At 39.0% G+C, this 23,920-nt stretch overlaps 1 protein-coding gene across 2 annotated transcripts in view; it reads left to right on the top strand.

The window, feature by feature from the left end:
- tmeff2a (transmembrane protein with EGF-like and two follistatin-like domains 2a) overlaps positions 1-23,920 on the top strand; it is a 117,266-nt gene that overhangs the window by 20,624 nt on the left and 72,722 nt on the right. For both annotated transcript variants that reach the window (XM_017470611.3, XM_017470610.3), the window contains exons 2-3: positions 6,952-7,061; positions 21,842-21,971. In XM_017470611.3, the coding sequence (XP_017326100.1) occupies positions 6,952-7,061; positions 21,842-21,971 (240 nt within the window). The remainder of the gene's footprint in view (positions 1-6,951; positions 7,062-21,841; positions 21,972-23,920) is intronic.

Raw genomic sequence — 23,920 nt, 5'->3', positions numbered from 1 at the left:
TCATAATAATCCCTGTTTTGAGAAAGTAATCATCAACATTAGAGTTATGACTAACATTAGCCGGCTAACTTGTTTGAAGGTCACTACAGTTGGACAGCACCACTCAGGCCTGTAACTGTGAAAGTGCACTTAAAGTAGCTTTTTATGAGCAAACAAAAGACACGCTTTTCCATGTTTATTTTTTCTACCTCACACATTGAATGTGCGAAGGTGGGAAATTACGTCATTATGACTTACAATTTACCGCTTACAAGGCACCATGAACGCAGCATAACTATAATACAATAGTTGTATATAATGACAATAGTTAAATAAACATTAATTATTCATGATGCACCATAATTACTTATTATCACTATACAACCTAATACTGTTGCCAAATTTGTATTCTACTCTTAAATGTTAACATCTTATTCATGAGCCATATATTCATTACCTAATTTTGAAAAAGTGAACCAGTTTCTTAGTAGTTAGGTCATACAGAGTCAGGGGCACCATAATGGGGGTGGGGTGACGCATTAGGACGATTCAGGGGGGCCAGCAGAACCCCATATTTTCTTGTATGATTTCAGTATTTAAATGGATTCTTTTGCACAATAATCTATTAAGTAGAATGCTATAATGAATGCCCTCAGACTGCCAAATGCATGTGTGTGTGTCCCCTTAAGACGTTTGCTGATTATTCAGAAACGCGACACTTCAAAGTTGTGAGTCGTTACATGCCCTAGGTAGATGGCAAGAGATGGCGCAGACAAAATCAGGATACCAAAAGAGGAAATAAAAACATGAAAAAGAGGAGCGAGCAAGATGGGGAAGACAGCTAGTCACCCACTTTTTTAAAAAAAAAATTATGATTTGTGTTCCCTGTTTTGTGCTATCATTCTGCAGCTAGCCCATATGAACCTGTTATAATTAACATAAAATAGAAATTCTATCAGTTACTCACCCTGATGTTTATCCTTGGAAGTTGGAACACAATATTTCCAAGAATGTATGTTTTTCCACACAATGGAGCAATAGTAATGGAGCACTGAGCTTCACTCTTACAGTCCCAGACCATGACACTCCCACCACCATGCTTGACTGTAGGCAAGACACACTTGCATACTTGTCTTTGTACTTCTCACCTGGTTGCCGCCACACACGCTTGACACCATCTGAACCAAATAAGTTTATCTTGGTATCATCAGACCACAGGACATGGTTCCAGTAATCCATGTCCTTAGTCTGCTTGTCTTCAGCAAACTGTTCACGGGCTTTCTTGTGCATCATCTTTAGAAGAGGCTTCCTTCTGGGATGACAGCCATGCAGACCAATTTGATGCAGTATGCGGCGTATGGTCTGAGCACTGACAGGCTGACTTCCCCACTCCTTCAACCTCTGCAGCAATGCTGGCAGCACTCATATGTCTATTTCCCAAAGACAACCTCTGGATATGACGCTGAGCATGTGCACTCAACTTCTTTGGTCGACCATGGCGAGGCCTGTTCTGAGTGGAACCTATCCTGTTAAACCGCTGTATGGTCTTGGCCACTGTGCTGCAGCTCAGTGTGAGGGTCTTGGCAATCTTCTTATAGCCTAGGCCATCTTTATGTAGAGCAACAATTCATTTTTTCAGATCCTCAGAGAGTTCTTTGCCATGAGGTGCCATGTTGAACTTCCAGTGACCAGTATGAGGGAGTGTGAGAGCGATGACACCAAATTTAACACACCTGCTCCCCATTCACACCTGAGACCTTGTAACATTAACAAGTCACATGACATCGGGGAGGGAAAATGGCTAATTGGGCCCAATTTGGACATTTTCACTTAGGGTGTACTCACTTTTGTTGCCAGCAGTTTAGACATTAATGTCTGTGTGTTGAGTTATTTTGTGGGGACAGCAAATTTACACATTTGTCCCTAGTGAGTTTATGAGAGAAGTGTTGTAATGATGTCCAATTCGTGAGTGTATTGTTTGTTTGAGTCGGTTCATTTCAATGAATTGGAGAATCCCGTTGGTAAAACCAGTCTGAATGATTCATTCACAAATAGAACCGATTTGATTCTCAAGTTCAACTCACTGATTCAATGATCCTGTCACTGTTTTAGTTAATTCCTTTCTGGAGCTGTGTGAAACCTATTATTCACTTAATGAACAACAACAACAATAATAATAATAATAATAATAATAATAATAATAATAATAATAATAATAATAAATATAGCTGCAAGCAGCAATTATTCAAGCCGTTTAGGGCCTTTAAAGACGTTAAAAGTTATTACTTAATATTGTACAATCCTATAAGCACCTAAATAAAGAAAAACCAAGATCATTTTAAGAAATATCAACCTTCATTAAGCTTGTCTAATAGCTGCTGAACATTGCTCGACCTATGGCAGCCATGTTTTTCAAGATTCACAATTGTCCTCGTATATGCTGATTGGACCAGGACAATTCTTGCAAGATTTATTTATCGTCTGTTGGACCAATGGTTCTACATTTACTCTCAATTGCATATTTTGATCTGTTACAGCGCCACCAACTGGTCACAGTCAGCATTCTCTTTAGAATTGTCCTCAAATTGAACCCATACCTAAGTATCCCTAGCTTGGTGAAAATAGCTAATTCTGTTCAATAGTTATAGCCATTTAAGTAAAAGTGACCACGTCCACTTCAAACTTTTTGATGTGCCCTTACGAGGGTAAATCAAAACTTAAACTTTTTTTGGGTAATTATTGATCTAAATAGTCCAAAGAATTATCCTACTATAGTTTTATTTCACTTCAGTGAAAAACCTATGACTAGTTCGCAAAAGTAGGTTTTTAACATTATGTGAAATGTTTACCGAATGATTTGACAGGCACCAATGGTTCTTGAGGCAATTATGTTTAGAATAAGAAGACTTATCATTTGATATATATTATTTGTGTTTGTTCAAAACACTGTTATATAAAGCCATTAACACAGACAAAAATCATGATAGCTCCACATAGTAGCCGATTTTTTAATAGGGTTTCAGCCCTTAGGGCTTGAACCTCTAAATAGTAAAGTTCATTGGGGAATAAGAAATTACAAGTCGACAGCTTATAAAAACACCCAGACAGAGTTTCTATTGTGTCTGTATATTAGAGAGAGAGTACAATGGTGTTAATTACTTGTACTGTATATATAGTTATTTGTATATAGTTATAAATGCATAATTTCAGTTAATTTAATAAACTGGTCAAATTTAGTTCTTTATAGTCTCTTATTGAATATGCAATAATTGATATGCTTATTGATATTGACTGTTTTTACACGTGGCAATAAGAAAAGATAATTGGGATGTGGGGGCTTGGGACCCAGAGTACAAATTAGTTAGGGGGCCCAGAAACCCTAGCGGCACCCCTGCGCAGAGTCAAGTCAAAGCAAGTCTCCAATTTAATGAGTACATGATTAAGTGTTGGTTTAACATAGATGTACTGTGGATTAATAAATAATATTATTACTATTTAACCAACACATCTAAACTAAACACTAACAATTTATTTTGATACATTTTCAAAAATATTAGACTTTAAGGCTGATTTATGATTATATTTGATCAATTAAAATGTTATCGATAGGCAGATGCTAAAATTGAAGAGAACTTTGTATTCTGTCATCCCTTGCCCTGCACCCATTGGCCACACTATGCCTCATTTGTGCAATCCAACTACAGCTCTGCCCTTCCTTGCTCTCTGAGGCTCATCTTGATTTTCCCCCCAGCAGTTTGCGAGGTCTGTGGGTAATTGCTTTAATTGGCATGTAAATGAGGCATGCAGGTTACGTAAGGCCACTTTAGGATCAGCCCTCTAAGCAGGAGTCTTAAGTACTATCAGCTCCACCGGAGCTCATCTTGTGTCGAGCTGTATAGTATTCCAGTTCAGGCGAAGCTGTGAGACGAGCCTGGGGAACGACGAGTAAAAAATATATAATCCTTGCCATAAGCTAATGTGCTTTGACATCAAATATCCCAAGGAGGAAAAACAATTCCTTGTTGCAGCACGAACCAGTTATGGTGATGTATATAAGTTTGAATTTGAATATATGAGAGGAATACGAGGCCTATCATGAATGATTACACACAGTGCAATGTCTCACATAAACATCACACATAAACGGGCTGTGTGGCTCACAGCACATCTCTGTTTTTGTATGAGGTAAATGAACTGGTTATTTCACAGGTTGTGTTACAGTCAACTGCACATTGTCCTGTTTCATTTGGACTTGCAACCGATTCATCAACAGTGTTACAAAACTCGCGCTGGGCTCAAAAACGCTGCGTGGTCTTCAAATTGTGATGATTCTGTCAGGCACCTCAGCAAAATGTGAATCCCAAACACTCAGCATATGTATTGAGCTGAAGAGGGAATTGAGGCCACTGCTCCAAGAAGTACATCATATTGTACCCATGTGCCACTAAAATGCCCAACGCGAGGCTTGTCTCGCTTTGTAAAAGGAATGTATCTACAACAAAGCTTAGTCATGGATAGACAGCATATTCTGAAGCACTGGCTGTGTTTTTTGAGGTCAGAGTTTTGTCACGAATTTGGTTTGAAATCATGTTGCACAGTTTTTTGTTTTGCATTATTATTAATGATAAAATAATTAAAGATAAATTTATACATTTAAAATGTATATCCAGATTTCTGTAGAGCTGCTTTGTGACAATGTACATTGTTAAAGACGTTATACAAATAAACTGAACTGAATTTAATTGATGGACAGATAGCAGTGGCAGAATGATGCTTAATCCCAGATAATCTTTGTAATTTTTTTTATTTCATCTGTACCACTATACCACTATGGAACAGTTTAGTTGTGAGAAAACAATGTATTTCACACAATGAAGTGCACAGGCTCTTAACCCTGATCCCAGAGTACCCCACCCTGTCCTGCATATTATAGTGTTTTCCCTGATCTAACAAATCTAATTCAACTAATGAGCTGATTAACAGACCTTCCTGAGTTGAAGTGAGTGTGATAGAGCAGTAAAAATACTATAAAGTGCAGTATTTCAGGACTAGGGTTGAGATCCTGTGCTCCAGAGCTAAAGACTTTAAGTCTTCACTGCATGGTGTTGTCATATGGCAATATGCCAATTTTTATTTGATAGGCAGTAATACAGAGCTACTGTTTTCCTATGTAACTAGAAAAAAAATGGCTTTACCTTTGACATAAAAAAATGTCATGTCACATGACCAGGAAGTGATGTTAGCACTTACTTTTCTGCAATCACATGGCATGGTGCAGGTCGTCATCAGAGGGCTCTGAAAACGTGATAAATTTTTCAATATTTAGGCAAAATATTAGGCTACTTAAAGGAAAAAAATTAGACACTATCTGAGTTAACATTTTTTTTTGTCATTTAAACAAGTTTATATATTTTGAGTATTCTTTTAAATGGTAAAATGTAAATGTTTCCATATGGCAACAATATGCAATAATGGAACTGTGGTAGGTTTAATAAATTATTGAAACAGGCCTACATAGCAAAAAAAAAAAAAAAAAAAAAAAAAACAGAGACTAGACTTCTTTAATACTATATTTATCCTTTCAAAGTAAGAAAAATTTGCAATTTCAGACTTGCAATCTAAATTTTATGCTTCAAGAGAAAAAATTAAGAATTCAAGAGAAAGAATGAAAAAGATACTTCACCCAAAACATGTCTGGATCTAATTTTTGTACATATTTTAAGTGAATAAAAAAATACTTTGAAAATACTTTACTTGTTTTTTCTCGATTTGTAAGTCGCTTTGGATAAAAGCGTCTGCTAAATGAATAAATGTAAATGTAAATGAATAAATCCATCCACATACTTTTTACAACTTTAATTCCTTTATAGAAGATATCACTTTTACATGCTTACTAGGTGGCAAAAAAACCTCTACAATTTATAGTCTGCAAAATAAAGTAATTGGAATGTAATCTCATATGATTTGTACTATATGATACTTTCCGCGATTGCACACTGTTGCCATACAGCAACAATTCACCAACCCCCCATTAAATAACTCAATAAAAATATTTTTATGTAAATGTAATAATTCATGCAGTACAGCATTAACAAGAACATGCTTCTTCAATCAGTCTGCACTTTTCAGCCTCTTCTCAATCTAGTCTCACCTCCAAAGCACACCTGGTCTATCTATAATCAAACTCATGTCACGAAGTGTTATAGAGACAAGAATATCTTCAGTGTGTATCTGTATTTATGGGAAACACCAATGAATGTGTAGTTTATTCTGTATGGCTGCACAGAATCAATAGCTTAATAATCACTTTTAACTGTGCTCAGCGTGAGTTATTAGAACATACTGATATTTACATCCACAAAAAACAGCTGGATATGTATAAATATTAATATATTATTATAAACATTGCGATTAGCAAACATGTGATGAACTCGTGTTCATCCAAAAATGGGGGAAAAGCGCAGTAGGCTTGCCGCTATGATGAGCTTGCGTGCTGGCCTTTCCCTGAGCAGATTGTGTGGAGCGTGTGTGGTCGTGTTAGCGCCTAGCACAAACAGTAAATATGGTTTATTTTCATTTCTAAGAATAAAATGATGAAGCAGTGTATAATGGGTGGAGTAGTTTGCTAAACTATAAATGTAATTTAGTTCCTCTTTTTTTTTGCATAAGGCATTTGAGTTAAAGGACAATATAAATGTGATGGTCTGTTTGGTATTGTTAATTGCTCAACAGGGAACCAATAAGTCAATGGTTTTGAAATGAAAGGGCTAACAATATACTGTGATATACACCCTGATGATTTTAACTATACCATGATATAGATTTTTTTCTGACTATTAGACAGACAATACTTAAATAATCATTAATTATCCATGATCCACCATAATGTCTTGTTATTGAGGTGTGTGTGTGTGTGTGTGTGTGTGTGTGTGTGTGTGTGTGTGTGTGTGTGTGTGTGTGTGTGTTCTGCAGGTGATGATGACCGAGACACAGATCTCTTCCTTTGTGACACCAACACTTGCAAGTTTGATGGCGAGTGTCTCAGAATCGGGGACATAATAACCTGCATCTGTGACTTTAAGGTGAGTGTATACTGTTGTTTCTTTTTTTTTCTTTTTTTTGTGACCTGGCACACAGTAAACTGAACAGACTGAACCATATGCAAGCAATCAGAAAAGTGTTATTTTTTTGCCCTGGGATCACCCTCAAACACAGGCTGTTTACAGCATTATAAACAAGCCAGTCTCACCTGAAAGTATTTATTTCTCTGCTGACTGAAAACTCTTATAAAGCAGTAAAGAGGGAAAAGCGGTATTACGATCTACTGCAGACACTGTAAATCAGATCAGTGTAGTCAAATGACTTTGACTGATATTTTAGTAGTGAACAATAGTTTTATTTTTCCTACATGTGATGTAGTTCTCTTTTTCAAATAATTTTGCATTTTGGAAAAACAATGCTTTTGTAGGCTCTGGTTTAATTCCATTCCTTTGGCTGGGATTTTGCAGCCTCCTTTTTCACAGTAAATTTTGGCAAACTTAATTATCACTATAGCATTCGATGTCACACTAATTGTAAGTGCAACGCGCTAATTGTAAATTCGCATGAGGCTGTTTTACATCCAGGGTTGTTGTCTTGTCAAAGAAAGAGCACAACCACCCCTATCCAATTTAGCCTTGGCTTCCATTCAACTGTGGAATGCAAAAGGAGGGAGTGTGAGAGGAAAAAGAAAAAGGGATAAGAGACAGAAAGAGAAAGAGCGCGAGAGACGTCCTTAATAATCTATTTGAGTTTAGTCGAAATGAAAATGGATTACAGCGCGTCCAAATGACTCAGTTATTTTTATCCCAGCTCACAAGGCATCATTAGTCTCTTTGGTAGAGATAAATAAAGTTACCATTTCAGGGTCTCTCTCTCTCTCTTTTTTTTCTCTCTCTCTCTCTATCTATCTCTCTAGACAAAATAGGTCTCTGGCTGCAGGACATAGGCCGTCATGTTTTTAGGCAACACTGGGTCACATTGTTTTTATTTCGGAGCCTGTTACCTCCTGAGGGGCCGTACACAGCCTTTGCAGTTATCCTGGGCTGCCGGGTTCACTTACTGCAGCTGAGAAAAGCTTGACGTCAGAGAGCTTAAACCAAATCATAGTCCATGTCTTTATTCCATTAAGTGGAGTAATTCATCAAAGGAGGATCCTCTTAAGGGCTGTGTCAGAGTCAGAGCCTGGAGGGAAGAGGGTTAGCAAAAACAGGGGAGGTAGTGAAAGCTTCAGCTTGCTGGGAAGAGGGGAAGTGGGTTTGATCTCTGGGGATGAATAGAGGTCATTCAGCTCCTCATGTCCGTTCAGTGAAGTTTATTCACCTCACACCCAGGCCTTTCAGGCGCCTGCCGCATCGCTCCTAGTGTCACGCTTGCATGCAACTTGCTCTTTTATGGCTCCTAGTGTCTCTGTAATGGCCCCCTTTTTGGCTTGTGTTGTGCAGCACTCTTTTAGAGATCACCTAGGGGGTACTGTATGTGGTGCACATTTTCCCAGAGGAAAAAATAGGTAAAGCTTAAACTATATAGATAATATGTATATATATAAATATATAAATATATAAATATATAAATATATATATATATATATATATATATATATATATATATATACACACACAATAGAATAATGGAAATATTTATGGATTTTAGTATAGTATATACAAATGAATGGTAAAATTTATACCCAATGAGCACAGAAACATTTAGGGAGTTTTTACTGATTTAATACTGTTTCTGGGCTTGTTTGGGATCGGCACTCATAATCTCAGTTTTGCTTTCACATAGAAGAATTCCTTCTGAACCGTGGATCAGCTGCTCAATTCCACATGTCATTTTTGTGCACACAGGTTTACAAAATGGCAGACATTAGGTTAATCTTTTTGTAGTTTTTTTTATTATTATTTTCGTTCTGTATCAATGCTCAAGCTGTGAAGTACAGCACATTTTTGGATGCAGGGTCTGTCATCATGCAGGAATACCTACAAACAGTGATGTGCCATTCTCATATAAGAAGGTTTTTACTACCAGCACCAGACTTGAGTTTTCCACAGTGTTTTCAGTATAAGTGCTCACATACTAAATGTGAGATAATTTGTAAGCTTGTTTTTATATATCAATAAAGCTTTCCATCTCCTCGGCTAACAATAACTCTCTCAATGGCATGACAAAACTTGAACTAGGAAATGACCTTACAACCAGTCACCTTACTCGACTGAGAGCAGATAACATCCATTCAATTTAAGTGTGAAATTTATAAATATAACAGTGGCAAGGAAAAATTCCCTGAGATGACATGAAGCAGAAACCTTGAAACTCAAAAGGGAAACCATCCTCATCTGTATAACACCAGATTATATAATTTCTCTTCTATAAATGTACATTGTGTTAACACACTTTCCAAAGTATTTTATTATTGTCTTTCACGCTTCACCAATCAAAGCATACTCTGGAAAAAGAAGAAAAAAAAAAGTGTGAAAATGACCTTGAAAAATATTTTTAAATGATGTCTTGTGTTTATGTGCAAAGCAGGCCTAAAAAAGCAAATATGGATATAAGGAATTAATATGGACTCGTATATAGAGACCTATACACCTGTATATAGTGAGACCAAATAAGAAAATACTCCAATAACATCTCCACATTTGTGGACCGGAATAGTCCAATAATAGTCTTCTGTGGTCATTCATTGTAATCATATGATTTTGATTTTACCTTGACTAAATCATGCAGTATTGATAGCCCTCAATTTTATGATTCAGGTACAAACTAGTACTGCCATCAGTGAAAAAGAAAGAGAGCTTCACAAGTTGGAGGCAGGAAATCATTCCAAATCTAGCATGGCAAAACCATTTAATCATTTTCAATCAAGCAAAATGACACAGTTTTGCCTTTACAGTGTAAGCTATATATTTTAAAGAATCTTCCTACATGCAGCATATTTTAAATTAGGGCATGTTCTTATGTTCTTATGATATGTGCATTCACATTCATGCATATTAATAGCCATTGTTTTCTGCAGGTTCTTTAAATATACTGTATTATCTTAGCCTACACATTGGCCCATAATTGGATATGGGAAGATAAAAGGAAAGAGGTTGGCAGGGAAGCGGGATTTTGCTGCAGCTGTTAGAGTGTATTGATCAACTTGTGTTGCATCATGGCAAGTTTGTGCATTTACAAGTTTCTGATACTGAAGGAGAAACTGACCAGCTCGAAGTGTTAATTGATCTTGAAATGTTCATGCATCCAGCTGTACTTTTGCTTTATTTCCAGTTTAGTCGTGGTTTATGGGATGTCAGGTCTTGTTTATCACATCTATTCATGAGGCGTTTTGTCACACCTAGTTACCGCCTGCTGGGTTTCTGCTGGTATGATCGTGCTCCATTCGTGATGATTCACTTTGTTGTGGCTCTCATCTCAACTTTTAACATACTCAATCATTCATCTATCGTGCTTTCATTTTGCACTTGTTTCACCATTGCAGTGCGTCTGTAGTGCATTGTTTGGACTCGGTTCTGCTTCTTTGTACCCTGATCTAAGACTTGACTGCATGTCCGTCACTTCTCTTTTATGTTGTGTGGTCTTTGCCCTCTGTCTAGCATGACTGATCAATTTTTGCACTCTCGCACCTGCTCTCTTTGCTTGGCTGCCATTCATACTCTGTTTCCCTGCTTGTCTGCTTGATATACGACTAGTCTCGCTGCCGTGCCGGATGACATACTGCAGGCCTTCCTGTTTACAACGGATGTGGTTTCATTACCGTAACGGGAACTGAGTTCTAAGACAAAAAAGCAGAGACAACCATCCTAACAAGCTTGTGTTCAGTGCGAGACATTCTCACAGGGTCTAGAATTATGCCATGATCACATACATCGCCATGAAGCCCTCATTCCATATATTTGCATACATTTGTGATTCCTTTATCCATCAGCAATATGACCTCTCATGGTAAGTCAGCAGGTTTAAAGCTAGTGCTTTACAGTATTCCCTGGTGTCATCTCAGCTGTATGGGTGTCTGGGGACTGTGCCATTACTGGCTTGAAAGCGGTAGCCATACAAGCAGCTCATCTTTGTATAGCCTTTTGCACTGATATCTGCAAAATACAGAAATAGTTGTAAGATGCTGCTTCGTCTTTTTTGAGATTCTTACACATTTGAGACATCTGGGCTTTACCTACCTCAGCTTCAGCAGATCCACCTGTCTTTCTTTCTCAGCCTTCTACTTTTCCTTTCTCAGCATGTTTTAGAGCTGACTTGTTGTTTTTTTTGCTGGGACTCTAACTGGTATATATTTTCACCCCTCAACGCCCCTCCTAATAGCTGTAGCTTAAGATGAACGGCCACAATTGTGCCGAGAGGTCTCTGCAGGATATGACCACATAGTCCACGAAAGGTTAACTTCCACTGATGCATTACAAATGGAGCAATTAAAATCAGGGAGGCAGTTCTCACAGATTAGATAATGGACTAGTTTTTTGTGTGAGCTGAATGAGAATCCAGCACAGCGAAGCCACCTGTTATCCATCCCTACTTTGGGTGTGTTAGAGAATTATATTTTTCTCTCGGACTTTACCCAGCCCCGTGCGGCTTATAGGCGGGAGCCTTGGGAAAGCTATTTGCCTTGGAAATGAGAACAGAGCGCCGAGGGGTTGCTGTAGCACTAACTCCAGTGAGAGCCTTTCCCCTGGATAGTAGCATATGTGTCACCCCCGCATGCCTCTCTTCAGCCTGTCAGACACCATTACAGAAGAGCCGTCTCTCCTGACAGGGCCCGGGAGCTCCACGCTGAGCAGAGATTCAGTCTAATCAAGAGCAGACTGCCAAGCAGTTAAAGAGAGAGGCAGAAGCCAGGGTTCTCCCATCCTTCCACCAACCTCCACCACTCCACTCCTGTCAGAATCAGGCGGCACACACTACTCCAGAAAGGGCATCCTCGGAATAGTGGACTGTCACTCAGCCGGACATCAGCAGGCGTGTCTTGGTCCGAGGGAAGGAAAGAAATATCATGTGGAGACACACACGGCAGATTTCCATTATTTGCGCACGCATATCGTAGCCGATTTTTTTTCTTCCCCTCGACGTGACCCTCTTTCACCCACTCTCTCTCAGAGCTGTCATAGATAATGTGCATCTGTGAGAAGGCTAGGCTTGAATTCTAATGTACGAGGACAAAGTTGTTCTCTTGCTTTCTCAGATAAGGGTGAAGTTGAATTTATCACTCTGGAAGGCTGCCTTAATTCCTGTTTCACAATCGGTCAAAGCTGCCTCGTGTCTGACCTCAAGGGACAGGTTTTCGAGAGGTGACTGATGAGGCAAAGAGCATTTGGGAATGAAAAGACGGAACAAATCATGCATGAAAGAATATGAAGAATATTCTTGTGTCCTTGTGCAAGGTCTTTCTATCCATGCTCTTGTCCAAAGTCAGGCTGTCCCCTTGGTGCTGAGCTAATTATCAGACAGGAGGCCTGCTTTTTTTGTTTTTTTTTTGCTATCCCCTTTGGGATTTTAACATGTCAGGAACAGTGTACCAGATGCCCATCATATAACAGGCTTATCTGACAACCAAGTGAGCAACACAGAATTTCAGAGAAAGCTTCTTTCTTTTGTTAGGTGCCTCAGGTATAAGCACTCAGTGATTTCAGTCACCTTTGTAAACCACCTCTGCTTTGCTAAAACTGACCTTTAAGTTTTCAACAAAAGGACGCTTTTGTGGAAGAAATCCACAAGTAGTGCATCGTGGACAGCAAATAGCAAAGTTTAGGAATTTCAAGAGCACTATGTCCTAGCCTGCCCTTCCTCTCCTCAAGGCTCGGTCCCTTTGACAGATTTATTCTCCTGATAAGGATCACATGCGGTTAACTGATATGCACCAGATAATAGTGCAACTACAAACTTAAGGAAACCGAAGGAAAGAAATGGTCTGAGGCAAATGTCTTGTTTGCAGATGTGTCTCCTGGACACATCAGGTTAATTCGGGTGCGTATGTGCATGTGTGTCCATATCAGTGCTCCATGTCTCCCCTTTAGCTGTTTTCAATCACAGTCTCTCACTCACAGAGCACTTTCCACATCACTGCGGGCTCTCATGTTTCTCGGCGTGTGCTGTCTCAGCCGTCTTAATGCACCCAGGGGTCAGTTCTCACAAAGGCATTTTGGGTGAAGGAAGGTGTACATAATGTCTAATGATGCAAATGGATTGGATCATGTTGCGCAATGCATAATTAACTCGGTATACCCATTTCCTATCAAGCTGCTGTATATTGAGGGGAAGAGTCAAGCGTATGAAGATGCTTTTCTTATTCCCCATTTCTCCATTTCATTCAGGCACTCCATTAGTGGGCTGCAGGCTGGGGGACCATATGGGACTCTGGCGTTATCCCCCCCAGACGTCTTGCCATTATAAATATAACATGACTGGATTTCACACTTACTCCTTGACAGGCTTACGAGGAGCGTTTCACACATGGGTGAGGCTGTACATGTGCACATGCTAAACAAATCATACACACTAACTATACTCGTGCATTTTCAGTAAATACATTTAAAATTTTATACACACACACACACACACTCACACAAACTCACACAAACATTTGCTGTGTCCTTCTCACCTTGTTTATGAGTCTCTCGCACAGCTGTTGGAGAATAAAGGTCTTTTATATTAGCACCTCTGCAACTGTCTCCACAGCTCACAGACCTCTAGCTGACCTGATATCTGTGCAAGAAATTGCTGGTACTAATGCCTTACAGCGGCTTACACACACTTCCCCAGCTCTGGATTTTTTTTTTTAAACACAGCTACTCCATCCACACTCTCCCCTGTGTCAAACTCTAATTGCTTGTCTCAGTACACTCTCTGCACACTGCTTTGTGAAGCAAGTCTCTTCACGAGAGAGATTATTCAGACTCGACGCACTCAGCATGAACGGAGATCCACTGATCTGCTCATCTTTGGACAAGTGGACTATTTTGTGGCACTGGGCGGATGAATGAGCGGCCTAATGGATGGATTGATTAATGCTCGAGTGGGAGGCATTGACTAAATTGATTCATGGACTAAAAAAATTAAAGCAGGGACGGATAGTCACATACTCCTGAAGGGGTTCTTACACCAAAACATGCCATCACATCACATTACATCATCCATCTTGTCCTCTTTATCCGTTTGCTCATTCTAATCACTGAGATTACACATAAATGGCATGTTTTATGAAAATGCCTTTTTATAATCAAGTGCAAGCATTAGTGTATATCGGTTGATGGACAGTCAGTGACGTGTTAAAAGGTGGGCCGCACGGATAGACAGCACGCTCATGCATTAGGCCATGTTTATGTGTAGAGTGTATGTGAATGAGGAAACGTGAGCCGGAGAAAGTCAGCCTGTTGCAAGCAAGAGTCACAGCAGCCCCTGCAGGACATAACTGAAACTGCCATATGGCAATACAGGTGCAAGATGATGATGTGCATTATCAAAAAGACTTGCGTATTGTATGTGAATATGAAAAATGTCATCACATTAGTCACAAGCAGAAATGCTTTGATCAGAAATGCTTTGAGTAGAAATGCTTTGATTTTTATCATGGTTTACTATAATGCATATTCTTAAGATTTGAGTGTACATTATGTACTGATTTCCTTTGTCCATTGGTCAAGGTATTATCTGTTTCTTCTCTCTCTCTCTCCAGGTATGAGCAGGTTTTAATATAAAATAATAGGTTTTTATATAAAATAAAATAAAATATAAAAAATAGCACAAACTAATGACACTACTTTGCTTAAATGTATATTTTTTATTTTATTTTATTTCTTGCACTGTGTAGGCGCATGGTGGCTTAGTGGTTAGCACATTTGCCTCATACCTCCAGGGTTTGGGTTTCGATTCCTGCCACAGCCCTGTGTGTGCAGAGTTTGCATGTTCCCTGTGCTGCGAGGGTTTCCTCCAGGTACTCAAGTTTCCTCCACCAATCCAAAGACATGCATGTATTGCATGCATGATTGGCGTGTCCAATGTGTAGGTAGTGTATGAATGGGTGTGTGAATGTATATGTGAGCGTGCCCTGCGATGGATTGGCACCCCGTCCAGGGTGTACCCCACCTTGTGCCCCATGCTCCCTGGGATAGGCTCCAGGTTCCCCGCGACCAGTAGGATAAGCTGTGTAGAAAGTGGATGGATGGATTTCATGCACTGTGAAATATATTGGCTATGAAATCTCATACCAGAGCGCAGTTCAATTCTGCAATTAATTTTCTATAAAATGTGCGCTCCGACGGTACTTCCAGCAACTCACAGGTTTATATTAATGCATTTGTTATAATTTCCATAGTAACAACTCATTCACGTTAATGCTCACCATAATCTAAGATTAATACTAAACACGTTAAAAATCTATACTGCAATAAATGCCGTCTTAGCAAGTGAAAATATCTTGAATGTAGTTAAATTGGTTGCCTGACCATTTTTAATTTTCCGAATTGTGTTTGAGTGATTAGCTCTGTAACCAGTGTAATCTTAAATTCAAAATTTTTACAGCAGAATTTTACTATAGAGGTCTTATATCTGTGAAAACTTCAGATTCGTATCTGTTCCCCCACCAGAGATATTAAACCTGAAATTAGGGGAATTTTATATATATATATATATATATATATATATATATATATATATATATATATATATATATACATATATACATATATATATACATATATATATATATATATATATATATATATATATATATATATATATATATATATATAATTCTTGCCCCCATAAAAAAGAGAATTCTCAAACCTGAAATGTTCTGCACGCATACTATACTTACCTAAGTACACCCTAAAAATTAAGACTGAGACTTTAACCCTTCCCATTATAAATTAACCCTAAACATGGAACTGTGAGCAATCTTGAGCATTAAATTCTTAAGTTCTTAAGTTCTAAGTCTAAGGAACATGAATGTGAATGTTTATATATGTACATGTACTATGTAATGTGCTCTAGATATCAGTTTTTGTTCCAAGGAGACAGCTAACCTAAATTTGTTGTGTGTCATGACACAAAGATGGGCATCATAGTTAAACCAAGTAAAAAAAAAACTTTTTTAAAAAACTGGAGGTTTTGCAATGCCAATATACAGAGGTAATCACTCTTAAATTAAAAACAAAATAAAAAATGGTCAACCAACCTGCATTGGACCACTTGAGATGGAACGACCCACTGATGTAGTATTTCCTATTATAAGAATATTAAACCAATCTCTAGTCTTTCTGAACTCATTTTATACTTGAAATTGTTATTGTTCTATTGGCAGATAATTTTGCTTCTTTCTAGTAATAAATGCTTAAAATGAACAAAATTGTCTAGTAATAGAACAATAACAATTTCAAGCATAAAGAGAGTTTAAAAAATGGCTAGAAATTGGTTAAATCATATATTTATTTTCATTATGATCTTATAATACGAAATACTAGATAAATTAGACTATACGTTATTTCCGCTTGATAAGATTTTGCAGTGCATTGTCATTTAACACAATAAAATTTATATCACTATGATGGCATTTTCTGAGAGGAAACATTTGTTTAATGTTTTTGGAAGGAGTCCCCAGTGTCATTGCTTTGTACCAGTCAGAGATTAAGCTGTAAGTGTGCAGAAACAGGAAAGTCCTCATGTCGGAGGGCTTGTGCGTTGTGTTAACGTGACAAGCTGGACTTAAGTGAGAACAGGAACTAAAGAACTGACTAGTTTCATATTTCATGACATTAAATTTAACTCTAAATGTGTTATTGTTTAGTTAATAATGACAATTGAATATTGACAAATTGCTGTGGTGGAAGAGGAATAAAACACTTTGGGATGTGCTGTTATGGCAAAATATTCAGTGAAATTCGCTCTGCTTCATGTCGGGCTTCATCACACCACCCCATCACTGAATATTGTATTATAACAGCATGTCACTGGGGTTTTTATTTCTTAATTGACAACCAAACCTGCAGAAACAAATAGCATAAGTATTGTTCAATTTCTTTTTATATGGGGTGCCACCTTGACAGAGATCGTGTCTATAGGAGTGCACCGCTCCCTTTTTTATTTTTTACCATCTTCTCGGGGAATAAGGCGGTTGACTCCCTGCACAGGATACTAATCAGGGCATAATCACACACCCATCCACACACTACAGACAAATTGAGAATGCTAATCAGCCTACAGCACATGTCTTTGGACTGGTGGAGGAAACTGGAGTACCCAGAGGAAACCCCTGAAACATAGGGAGAACATGCAAACTCCACACATGCAGGGTGGAGGCAGAAGGTGAGAATTGAACCCCCAACCCTGGAGGTGCGAGGCAAACATGATAACCTTGAGAGCCACTGTGCCACAAATCAATTTCAAAATTATTTATTTATTAACTGATACCAACATTTTATTATAAGTGAGTTGATTTTGTGTGAGTGTTTATTGCCTGGTTGTGCAAAAGGTGCCATCCACAACAGTGACATGCTTTAAGACAATTTGTGTTCACATGCCGGATCTTCACTTAGTAAAACTGTTCACAGAATTAAACAAACCAGCAGATTCTGAACACAGACATGTTTCATTTCTGATCCTGATACCGAGTATGAAATCAATACATCCCTGTACTTTTGGAAGAATTTTTCTTTTAGAGAGAGCAAGAGAGAGAGAGAGAGGGAGAGAGAGCTCTTTGGATAGTTACATGTTTTTTGACTTGTCTGAGAAGAGGGTTCTAGGGGTTTTACTGTATATTTAACCTTATACTTAAGAACATGTCTGTCTGGTCCCTGTTATCATATCTTTTCTGTATCTGTCTACACTTTTTATTACTGTCTGCATTGATCTGAGACTGAGCAGGTCATAACTACACCTCTATATTTTTCCCTCTCTTCAAACTCTCCTTGCTTTATAATTGAGACACTATTGATGTACAGTGTTCACCTGGAAACAGATCACTGATTATCCTCTTATCTTCCTATAGCTTTTTCCAAACTACTCAGTATTTCCTTCAGCTGTGGTGAGAACAGTTCACAGCTACACTTCGTAAAGGGTGGCGATATTGATAGCCTTAAGGGACGAGTATGAAAAGAGTGAATTGCACTGGCTTGGGAAGAACAGGCGCCTCTCGAGGCACCCTGGGGTGCAGGGCATCTTTCGTACTGTTGCATCATGTCTGGTGAAAAGCGAAGCCTGATTGAAAACTCTGAGCTGCCGAGACATAGACGGAGGACGAGGGGTTTGAAAGCCATGTGATGGCAGCGCCTCAATCTTTGGCTTCTATTCTTCTTCTCTTTCTGTGCCGTTTTCATTTTCTCTCTTGCACTCCCCCACTGCTTCCTTTGCATCTATTTTTGAAACTGGCAAGTCCTTCGTAACTTCTTCTTTCTTTATTTCCTGTAATATCAGTGGGGCTTTATTCTCACTGAGCACCTCAGAGCATTGTTAGTTCTACTCTACCTTGCTACGTTCTCTCTTTCTCACCTTTATGTCTGTCTAGGTATATCTGCCAATCTGTCTCTTTTTATAACCCCTCTCTCTTTCTTTCTCTCTATTTTTTTCTCTGGAGATAACAGTAAAAATTTCCTGTGCTTGCTGCTTAATTTTGATTAATAGAAATGAGCTACATGATTCAAAATGTATCGGTTTTCCTAACAGATTTTCCTAATGAGATTCTTGACGAGATCCATCTGCTATTTTTGATCTCATCCATCTATCCACAAATATCCAACCTTAATTTATTTTGTTCTTTTGTTCCTACCTCTCAATCCTCCATTCAACCGGATCTCTTGCACCGCTGCCAACCTTGGCTCCGACCGCTCTCCCTCTACATTATACTGCCTCCCAGCCGATAAAACAGTGGGTATGGAGTGGGCTCCGGAATCAATGGGCACGGCTTTTCCTCTCTTCCTTTCATGGCTGGATAAAGGCCAATACAGTGGCTTATCCAAACAGTGAGCAGGCAGGCCAGCGCTGCCCTATATCATATCCACCTCTCTTACTCACCTTGTGCATGGCGTAGGACAGAGACAGATCTCTTGCTTGCTGAAGCCAGGTGTACCCGTATGTGGCATTATCATATTCTCCCAGAATACCTGCCTGAGGTGTGGATCTGCTCCAGTTTCCGGAAGACCACCCACTTTATATGCAGTACAGCAAGGGAGCGAAACAGATGAGTCCTTTCTTCTGCTGAAATGCAGCAGTGCTGCTGGAGGATGTGTTTGATTCAAAAAACAAAATACAGGATGGGTATACAGGAATAGATACTCCTTGAGGTCACCCATCAACCAAACGCTATCATTTTACATTTTACATTTTACGACTTAGATCTCGTGTCAGTCCTGAACCAGTTTTCTCATCTTGATGTTCAGGACTTCCTAGTCTCTCTTTCATTATAGGAGAAACTTCGGAAGTTCAAAGCTGCCAGAATATATTTGGGTCTTCCTTCACTGCCTTCATTTAGATTCTACACACACACACACACACACACAGACACACACACACACACACACACACACATACACACACACACAAACGCACACCTCTGTATTCTCTTGTGCTAGCTGTTTACCCAAACATGTTTCTTTAAAAAAAGAAATGCTAACACAGCTGAGATCAGCTCAGAGATATGTAGGCCAGATATTTTGTTCATTTGCTTTAAAAATAAAATCTCTGTCCCCTCCAGACTTCATCATGATTCAGGGTTGCTGGATAATGCGAAGCTTGTATCCACATAATCCTTTTTCAGACATAAATTTCCGTTGGACTAGTGCAAGTGTTCTAAGCCAATTTATGTTTTGTTTTTTTGTTTTTTGCCTGTTCTGGCTCTGGAGATATCTGGCCTGTGCTGTGATGAATAAAATACAGAAGTTTCCTCAAGGTGCATGATTATATTGAGTAATTTTTACACACTATGTAAAAGAAGAATGGCCCATAATTCATTACCTCTTAATGTTTACAAATATATTGAACATGGATATCTGAAGGTACTGTAGTAATACAAGTATAGGGCCAAAAGGACCAGTGAGGCTGCATCACTCTCTTTGAGGGCTAAATTCCACTGGAACCACTATAACTTGGAATTTCAATGAAAAAAAATCTTAGATGTCATTGAAGATATGAAGATTAACATGCAAGTTGTTCAAGGTGGATTTTTCCTTAATGATTATTCTGAAGATTAATTTGAATGATTATTTGAGACAAGTTAAAAACATAAATCAGAAATGCTATTATCATATAAAACATCACAGAAATTTTTCTTTTAAAGGTGCAATAGTCAATTTTTTTTCATACTAATAATATCTACTGGTTATACATGATTAAAATACATGATGTACATGATTTAAAAAAAAAAAACGATGGCTTAAGCAGCAGAAACTCAGGAGAAAAGTTTTACATTGCTGAGAAATCCCCTTTGGAAAACTGTGTTATGGTCCAAATGCATATTCCCTCACACTCCATCATGCCACACCCTGCTAACATGCTAATACCACCGCTTAGCGCTCATAAGAGCTTATTACCAAGAAAAAAGTACAGCGACTACACTTGTGGCCATTCTCATAAATCATTATAAGCTGGATTTTGTGTGTATATAGTGTTATACATCAATCAGCCATAACATTAAAATCGCCTGCCTAATATTGTGCAGGTCCCCCTTGTGCTGCAAAAACAGCTCTCACCTGTCAAGGCATAGATTCCACAAGACTTCTGAAGGTGTGCTGTGGTGTCTGGTACCAAGATGTTAGCAGCAAATCCTTTAAGTCCTGTAAGTTGTGAGGTAGGGCCTCCATGGATCAGACTTGTTTGTCCAGCACAGACATCTCTCCCCACACACATCAGTGAGCCTTGAGCACCCATGACCCTGTCTCTGCTTCACTGGTTGTCTTTCATTGGAAGACATTTCGTAGGTACTAACCATCACAATTGTCAAAGTCGCTCAGATGCTTATACTTGCAGATTTTTCCTGCTTCCGGCACATTGACTTTGAGAACTAACTGTTTACTTACTGTTTAATATATCCCACCCCTTGACAGGTGCCGCTGTTACGAGATAATCACTTCACCTGTCAGTGGGTTTAATGTTATGGCTGATCGTTGTACTTGAAAGTGATGTCATGACAGTACTTGCTAATGGTAACTCTAGTTTCCATCTTTGTATTCATGGGTGGGAAAAGGGGCCGGGCTCAAAGAGTAAAAAAAAAAATTCAAATATTATTCAGCTCTAGCTACTGAACCGATAGAGACCTAATCTTGACAAAATTTGAGAGACCTTTAACAGATTATGTTGAAATGTATTTTCAGTGGTGACAGAACCACCTGTACCATGTGAAAAAGTGAAAAAGTTTGAAGTGCGAAGGTCACAAAATATTGTGGCACTGTGGCTTTGTTTATTGGCCAGTAGTTGGTAGTGGGTGAAAGGGTGACACCTGCTTAGGGCACTAAATGTGTTGCAGCCAGCACTGCTGCTCTTCATTATTTGGCATTTCTAAGTGTTTTTTCCAACTGTGAAGAGAATACAGGAACCTGTGGACTGGGGTATATTGACAGTTTTTCATTGAAAATATGTTGTCAGTCATCTTGTGTCTATTCTATAATAATCTAGTGCAAATGGAATATAACATAATCGAACACCGAAAATTGAAAAAGACAACTTGAATACGTTGAAAGAAAGTGAATCCCCTTCCCCAGAATGCTGATAGCAACCTAAAAAATCAGTGCGGCACTCATAACAATAAGGGAAAAAAATTTAATCAATATGTTGTTAAAATATAGCAGACCTTTCTTACACTCTTCATTTCTTCTCCCACGATCAGTGTAACAACGACTATGCCCCAGTGTGTGGCTCCAATAACAAGTTCTACAATAACGAGTGTTTGCTCCGGAGGGATGCTTGCAAACAGCAGACCGAGATCCTGGTGGTGTCAGAGGGACCCTGTCCTATCGGTAAGTTTGCTGTGTTTATGTGTATGTGTATGTGTGTATGTGTGCGCATGTGTGTGCATGTGTGTGTGTCTGTGTGTGTGTGTGTGTGTGTGTGTGTAAATCATATAGCACCAACAGAAATGGTGTCAGAAAGAACAGCAGAGTTGATGGGATGAGACCTGAGAAACACTCAGTTGGAGGATAGTAATAAATCTGTGGCTTTTATGCGGAGTGATGTATGGAGTGTAGGAGCTACAGTATATAACTAAAATAATAAAACCCACAAAATATACAACTCCTGTTCTAACATGCCACTCAAGTAAAAGTAAAAGTCTTCCACTCACAGACTTCCACGCACATTTCATGATGAGTTCACGTAAAATAGTACCTGCATTTTACTGTACTTAAGTGTCAAATGTAAAGAGTTATTTTAGTTCTGTTATCAGTTTCTCAAGACATCTTTAACTCCAGAAAAAACAAGACACTGCGAATATCCCCCTCTGCTTCCTTTTGCCAGTTTCTCACCGCGTTAGGGGCGTGTCTGTCTACAATGCAGGACGTGAATGAACCTGTCAATCATACTTTCAAATAAATCGTCTTCTTATTCAAGTAGACTGCCGTCATAAACTTTCAGCAAATGCATTCCGAACAAAATATTTTTGTGAATCATAAAATGAATTCCTTGTTTACAACAAGGCATTCATGCAGAAAAGTGCCAGTGTAAACAGACAGCAAGCTTTCTCAGCCAGGTAAAAGGTACACTGAATAATGATTGGTTTGTTTCAACTTGGAAGCATATTTGAACATATTTTAGATATTTCGGCTACTCCAGTTTTTTCCTACTCCAGAGTGATAAGTTGCTTCACAATGTAAAAAGTCTGCAAGTCTTTCTTTAGTACAAATTTTGTTATAGATGTTTATTTCATGACTTCTGCATTATTCAGTAAGTACAAAAACATTTTACATGTCCAAACAAAAAGAATATTATGTTTCAGAAAAATGTTTGTATGTCAGTAAAGAAAGCAACATATTACATAATAGAGCATTTTCAGACTGAAAAACGTCTGACTGTTTTCTCTGAGAAGGGAAAGAGATGTTGCGTGAGCTCCACACTGTGGGAAGCGCCCTCGCACGTGACCGGTATCTGAAGCTTGTGCAACATCATGCCTATTTATAGGCCTACCGTGATCAGGTGACGTGGAAATTAAGCAAGTCATGTGATATAAAAACGGCACCTGTGAACCGCACCATCAGCCTCTATTGTCTGAAGTGAAAACGCAATTCACAGGCATGCCCCAGTATGACCAAGCTACACAACGTCTTGTTCCCCTCTCAGGGAACAGGGTTACATGTGTAACCCAGAGGTTCCCTTTCAAAGGGAACTCAACATTGCGTGAACTCCACGCTGTGGGAATGAGAATACCCACACTGTTATACTGAGGGCATGGTCTTTTCAAAAGGTCAGAGCCTGAGGGTCACTGCAAGACATGAATGAATCTGTGTGGCGTAGACCACCCCGCTGCAGCACACACATCCTCTAAGGGTACTCCGTTGGACAAAGCCTTCGAGGAGGTGACCCCCCCTAGTGGAATGAGCTCTTATGACCAGAGGTGTAGAGAGACCGCGCACCTCATACGCGAAAGAGTAATAAGCTTCCACTATACAATTAGAGATGTGCTGCTTCGACACAGCATTACCACTACTTTCACCACCAAAGCAGACCAGCAGCTGCTCCGACTTACACCACTGGCCAGAGCGGTGGACATAAGTACAGAGAGCCCTTACTGCACACAGTAGGTGCAATTTCTCTTGTTCCGGTGTGAGGAACAGAGGAGGGCAGAAAGCCTGCAACACTATTGGCTGGGCAGCAGATGTAGGCACTTTAGGAATATAATCTGGCCCAGTATATAGGAACGCCTTGGCTAATCCAGGGGCAAAGTCAAGGCAGGAAGGGGCAACAGAGAGAGCTT

Source organism: Ictalurus punctatus, chromosome 6 (assembly GCF_001660625.3).
Source record: "Ictalurus punctatus breed USDA103 chromosome 6, Coco_2.0, whole genome shotgun sequence".
Taxonomy (NCBI): Eukaryota; Metazoa; Chordata; class Actinopteri; order Siluriformes; family Ictaluridae; genus Ictalurus; species Ictalurus punctatus.
The sequence above is the reverse complement of the archived record's forward strand: the minus strand, read 5'-3'. Positions and strand labels throughout refer to the sequence as shown.